The sequence below is a fragment of the Oncorhynchus mykiss genome, chromosome 3 (assembly GCF_057628025.1).
Source record: "Oncorhynchus mykiss isolate SJ-2025 chromosome 3, ASM5762802v1, whole genome shotgun sequence".
Classification (NCBI taxonomy): domain Eukaryota; kingdom Metazoa; phylum Chordata; class Actinopteri; order Salmoniformes; family Salmonidae; genus Oncorhynchus; species Oncorhynchus mykiss.
In genome coordinates this window covers 10,643,832-10,650,000 of record NC_143024.1, presented here as the reverse complement: position 1 = coordinate 10,650,000, position 6,169 = coordinate 10,643,832, and the positions used below count along the sequence as shown (strand labels likewise).

The window sequence follows — 6,169 nt, the reverse complement described above, 5'->3', positions numbered from 1 at the left end:
CTGCAGTAGTCATATCAAACTAACCCTCTGAACCGAATACATAGATTCATACCTGCAGTAGTCATATCAAACTAACCCTCTGAACCGAATACATAGATTCATACCTGCAGTAGTCATATCAAACTAACCCTCTGAACCGAATACATAGATTCATACCTGCAGTAGTCATATCAAACTAACCCTCTGAACCGAATACATAGATTCATACCTGCAGTAGTCATATCAAACTAACCCTCTGAACCGAATACATAGATTCATACCTGCAGTAGTCATATCAAACTAACCCTCTGAACCGAATACATAGATTCATACCTGCAGTAGTCATATCAAACTAACCCTCTGAACCGAATACATAGATTCATACCTGCAGTAGTCTCTTCAAATACATCTTCATTTAAACAAAAGAGCTGGCATCAAAGCCATGAATATACAACCCTACCAACCAAATCACTGGGTTTTTATAACTAAGCTTTTGGCAATGACACAATGGAATTTTAATGTTTATACCAGAAAGGAAAAATTAGAGTCAATTAATAATGTAAATGATTTGTATGAATATATGATATACTGTAAACTGAAGATCATTTCATGACCTGATTATTTTGTATGGAGACCATTACCACAAGATACACTCAATAAACAAAGACGGGCCAGTTTCCCATACACAGATTAAACCTAGTTCAGGTCTGAAAAACACTCTCACTGGAAATGGTTTTGTTAGGGTAGAATGATCTCAGAAAGGTCAGTAGGATGGTAGGGTAGGATGATCTCAGAAAGGTCAGTAGTATGGTAGGGTAGGATGATCTCAGAAAGGTCAGTAGTATGGTAGGGTAGAATGATCTCAGAATGGTCAGTAGGATGGTAGGGTAGGATGATCTCAGAAAGGTCAGTAGTATGGTAGGGTAGGATGATCTCAGAAAGGTCAGTAGGATGGCAGGGTAGAATGATCTCAGAATGGTCAGTAGGATGGTAGGGTAGAATGATCTCAGAATGGTCAGTAGGATGGTAGGGTAGGATGATCTCAGTAAGGTCAGTAGTATGGTAGGGTAGAAAGATCTCAGAAAGGTCAGTAGGATGGTAGGGTAGGATGATCTCAGAAAGGTCAGTAGGATGGTAGGGTAGGATGATCTCAGAAAGGTCAGTAGGATGGTAGGGTAGAATGATCTCATAATGGTCAGTAGGATGGTAGGGTAGGATGATCTCAGAAAGGTCAGTAGGATGGTAGGGTAGGATGATCTCAGAAAGGTCAGTAGGATGGTAGGGTAGAATGATCTCAGAAAGGTCAGTAGGATGGTAGGGTAGGATGATCTCAGAAAGGTCAGTAGGATGGTAGGGTAGAATGATCTCAGAAAGGTCAGTAGGATGGTAGGGTAGGATGATCTCAGAAAGGTCAGTAGGATGGTAGGGTAGAATGATCTCAGAAAGGTCAGTAGGATGGTAGGGTAGAATGATATCAGAAAGGTCAGTAGGATGGTAGGGTAGAATGATCTCAGAAAGGTCAGTAGGATGGTAGGGTAGAATGATCTCAGAAAGGTCAGTAGTATGGTAGGGTAGGATGATCTCAGAAAGGTCAGTAGGATGGTAGGGTAGGATGATCTCAGAAAGGTCAGTAGTATGGTAGGGTAGAATGATCTCAGAAAGGTCAGTAAAATGGTAGGATAGGATTATCTCAGAATGATCAGTACAATGGTAGGGTAGGATGATCTCAGAAAGGTCAGTAAAATGGTAGGATAGGATTATCTCAGAAAGGTCAGTAGGATGGTAGGGTAGGATGATCTCAGAAAGGTCAGTACAATGGTAGGATGATCTCAGAAAGGTCTGTAGGATGGTAGGATAGGATGATCTCAGAATGGTCAGTACAATGGTAGGGTAGAATGATCTCAGTAAGGTCAGTAGGATGGTAGGGTAGGATGATCTCAGAAAGGTCAGTAGGATGGTAGGGTAGGATGATCTCAGAAAGGTCAGTACAATGGTAGGATGATCTCAGAAAGGTCTGTAGGATGGTAGGATAGGATGGTCTCAGAAAGGTCAGTACAATGGTAGGATGATCTCAGAAAGGTCAGTAGGATGGTAGGGTAGGATGGTCTCAGAAAGATCAGTAGGATGGTAGGGTAGGATGGTCTCAGAAAGCAACAAGGATATGACTGGTATACCTAATGGTGGTTCTGGTGAGATCCCAATACTCTGCAGCAGCGCCTCCGTCTCTCTTCGTTTGCGGTCCAAGTCAGAATCTTCAGAGACATTCTCTGTTTTCTGCTGCAGACTCTCAGACTGAACAGGTGTTGGGGAGAACTTCAGTATCACTGTCTCTGTCCCAAATAGCACCCTATTCCCTACGTGGTGCACTGGCCAAAAGTAGTGCAATATCTAGGGAATAGGGTGTTATTTGAAGTGCATTATATAAGGAATGTGGTGTTATTTGAAGTGCACTATATAGGGCATAGGGTGCCATTTTAACTGCATTATATAGGGAATAGGGTGCCATTTGAAGTGCACTATATAGGGAATAGAGTGCATTTTGAAGTGCACTATATAGGGAATAGGGTGCCATTTGAAGTGCACTATATAGGGAATAGGGTGCCATTTGAAGTGCACTATATATGGAATAGGGTGCCATTTGAAGTGCACTATATATGGAATAGGGTGCCATTTGAAGTGCACTATATAGGGAATAGGGTGCCATTTGAAGTGCACTATATAGGGAATAGGGTGCCATTTGAAGTGCACTATATAGGGAATAGGGTGCCATTTGAAGTGCATTATATAGGGAATAGGGTGTCATTTGGATCGGAGCCAGTGTAGTTCCACAAAGACTTCAGAAACACTACCAATCCAAATCAGACTTCTTATAACCTGTTGTAGAAATGCTCTATTCATCCTCATTTGAGATGCTGAACTAAACCAAAGAAGTTCACATCACATTCAAATGAATAGAGATTTCTCCTCACCTCTTTCTTTTTCCTCTCCTCCTCCTTTCTCTTCTTCTCCTCTCGTATTTGAGCTAGCCTCTGTTTCTTTCGCTCCAGCTCAGCTTTCAGGTCACTTTTGTCAGACATCTTCGTCCTACTAGATAGATAAGTAAGCAGCAATCTGCCTGTTGATACATACAACACAGTTAGCCTGGTTCATTCTGCCTGTTGATACATACAGCACAGTTAGCCTGGTTCATTCTGTATGTTGATACAGCACAGTTAGCCTGGTTCATTCTGCCTGTTGATACATACAGCACAGTTAGCCTGGTTCATTCTGTATGTTGATACAGCACAGTTAGCCTGGTTCATTCTGCCTGTTGATACATACAGCACAGTTAGCCTGGTTCATTCTGCCTGTTGATACATACAACACAGTTAGCCTGGTTCATTCTGCCTGTTGATACATAAAGCACAGTTAGCCTGGTTCATTCTGTATGTTGATACATACAGCACAGTTAGCCTGGTTCATTCTGCCTGTTGATACATACAACACAGTTAGCCTGGTTCATTCTGCCTGTTGATACATACAACACAGTTAGCCTGGTTCATTCTGCCTGTTGATACATACAACACAGTTAGCCTGGTTCATTCTGTATGTTGATACATACAACACAGTTAGCCTGGTTCATTCTGTATGTTGATACATACAACACAGTTAGCCTGGTTCATTCTGTATGTTGATACATACAACACAGTTAGCCTGGTTCATTCTGTATGTTGATACAGCACAGTTAGCCTGGTTCATTCTGTATGTTGATACATACAACACAGTTAGCCTGGTTCATTCTGTATGTTGATACAGCACAGTTAGCCTGGTTCATTCTGTATGTTGATACATACAACACAGTTAGCCTGGTTCATTCTGCCTGTTGATACATACAACACAGTTAGCCTGGTTCATTCTGTATGTTGATACATACAACACAGTTAGCCTGGTTCATTCTGTATGTTGATACATACAGCACAGTTAGCCTGGTTCATTCTGCATGTGGATACAGCACAGTTAGCCTGGTTCATTCTGTATGTTGATACATACGACACAGTTAGCCTGGTTCATTCTGCATGTTGATACATACAGCACAGTTAGCCTGGTTCATTCTGCCTGTTGATACATACAACACAGTTAGCCTGGTTCATTCTGTATGTTGATACAGCACAGTTAGCCTGGTTCATTCTGTATGTTGATACAACACAGTGAGCCTGGTTCATTCTGTATGTTGATACAGCACAGTTAGTCTGGTTCATTCTGTATGTTGATACATACAGCACAGTTAGCCTGGTTCATTCTGTATGTTGATACATAGGACACAGTTAGCCTGGTTCATTCTGCATGTTGATATACAACACAGTAGGACCACTAGAAAATTCACCAATTCTCTCTGAGAACTGCTAGCCTGAGTGCCAGTCTGTTTGTGCTAACATGCCAACTCCTTGTCCTTCCTTGTCATGTATGTTTGACTTGACAATGAGCAAATGAGTTGGCAAGAGCACAGACAGTTTTGGGACCAGGCTACAGAAGGAGACAACAAATCTGGGACCAGGCTACAGAAAGAGACAACAGATCTGGGACCAGGCTACAGAAGGAGACAACAGACCTGGGACCAGGCTACAGAAAGAGACAACAGATCTGGGACCAGGCTACAGAAAGAGACAACAGACCTGGGACCAGGCTATAGAACTGCATGGATAACGGAATTATCTTAATTGTATATTTTTTATATTTTTATTGAACCTTTATGTAACAAGTCAGATAGGAATATATTCTTATTTAATATATATTTTGATTTGTTCAACACTTTTTTGGTTACTACATGACTCCATATGTGTTATTTCATAGTGTTGATGTCTTTACTATTATTTTACAATGTAGAAAATGGTAAAAAATAAGGAAAACCCTTGAATGAGTTGGTGTGTCCAAACTTTGACTGGCACTGTAGGTTCAGAAAGCTGTCTGGTAGACAAGATTAACAAAACCCTTTCTAGCACTAAATATGGGTGTTCTACAATACCCTTTCTAGCACTAAATATAGGTGTTCTACAAAACCCTTTCTAGCACTAAATATAGGTGTTCTACAATACCCTTTCTAGCACTAAATATAGGTGTTCTACAAAACCCTTTCTAGCACTAAATATAGGTGTTCTACAAAACCCTTTCTAGCACTAAATATAGGTGTTCTACAATACCCTTTCTAGCACTAAATATAGGTGTTCTACAAAACCCTTTCTAGCACTAAATATAGGTGTTCTACAATACCCTTTCTAGCACTAAATATGGGTGTTCTACAAAACCCTTTCTAGCACTAAATATAGGTGTTCTACAAAACCCTTTCTAGCACTAAATATAGGTGTTCTACAATACCCTTTCTAGCACTAAATATAGGTGTTCTACAAAACCCTTTCTAGCACTAAATATAGGTGTTCTACAATACCCTTTCTAGCACTAAATATAGGTGTTCTACAAAACCCTTTCTAGCACTAAATATAGGTGTTCTACAATACCCTTTCTAGCACTAAATATAGGTGTTCTACAAAACCCTTTCTAGCACTAAATATAGGTGTTCTACAATACCCTTTCTAGCACTAAATATAGGTGTTCTACAAAACCCTTTCTAGCACTAAATATAGGTGTTCTACAATACCCTTTCTAGCACTAAATATAGGTGTTCTACAAAACCCTTTCTAGCACTAAATATAGGTGTTCTACAATACCCTTTCTAGCACTAAATATAGGTGTTCTACACAACCCTTCAATACTACCATTACAGTAGATTACACATCAATCCATGGGTCATTCACAGCATCATGTCCACCTACGTCTCTCTTTATGTCGTGTTGTGTTGTCTCTCTTGTCGTGATGTGTGTTGTGTCCTATATTCATATTTTATTTATTTGACATTTTTAATCCCAGACCCCGTCCTCGCAGGAGGCCTTTTGCCTTTTGGTAGGCCGTCATTATAAATAAAAATGTGTTCTTAACTGACTTGCCTAGTTAAATAAATAAATAAATATAGGTGTAATCTCTGTATCATGTCCACCTATAGGTTTAATCTCTGTATCAGTATCATGTCCACCTATAGGTTTAATCTCTGTATCAGTATCATGTCCACCTATAGGTTTAATCTCTGTATCAGTATCGTGTCCACCTATAGGTTTAATCTCTGTATCAGTATCATGTCCACCTATAGGTTTAATCTCTG

General features: G+C 40.1%; 1 protein-coding gene across 4 annotated transcripts in view; it reads right to left on the bottom strand.

The window, feature by feature from the left end:
• The window catches only part of LOC110506301 (cytoplasmic dynein 1 intermediate chain 1), a 29,842-nt gene that overhangs the window by 14,433 nt on the left and 9,240 nt on the right, over positions 1–6,169 (bottom strand). For 2 of the 4 annotated variants that reach the window (XM_090220307.1, XM_090220316.1), the window contains exons 2-3: positions 2,949–3,094; positions 2,154–2,271 (exon numbers count right to left, since the gene is read on the bottom strand). In XM_090220307.1, the coding sequence (XP_090076433.1) occupies positions 2,154–2,271; positions 2,949–3,056 (226 nt within the window). In that variant the 5' untranslated portion in view covers positions 3,057–3,094. The remainder of the gene's footprint in view (positions 1–2,153; positions 2,272–2,948; positions 3,095–6,169) is intronic. The other 2 variants (XM_090220311.1, XM_090220327.1) reach the window with 1 other exon arrangement.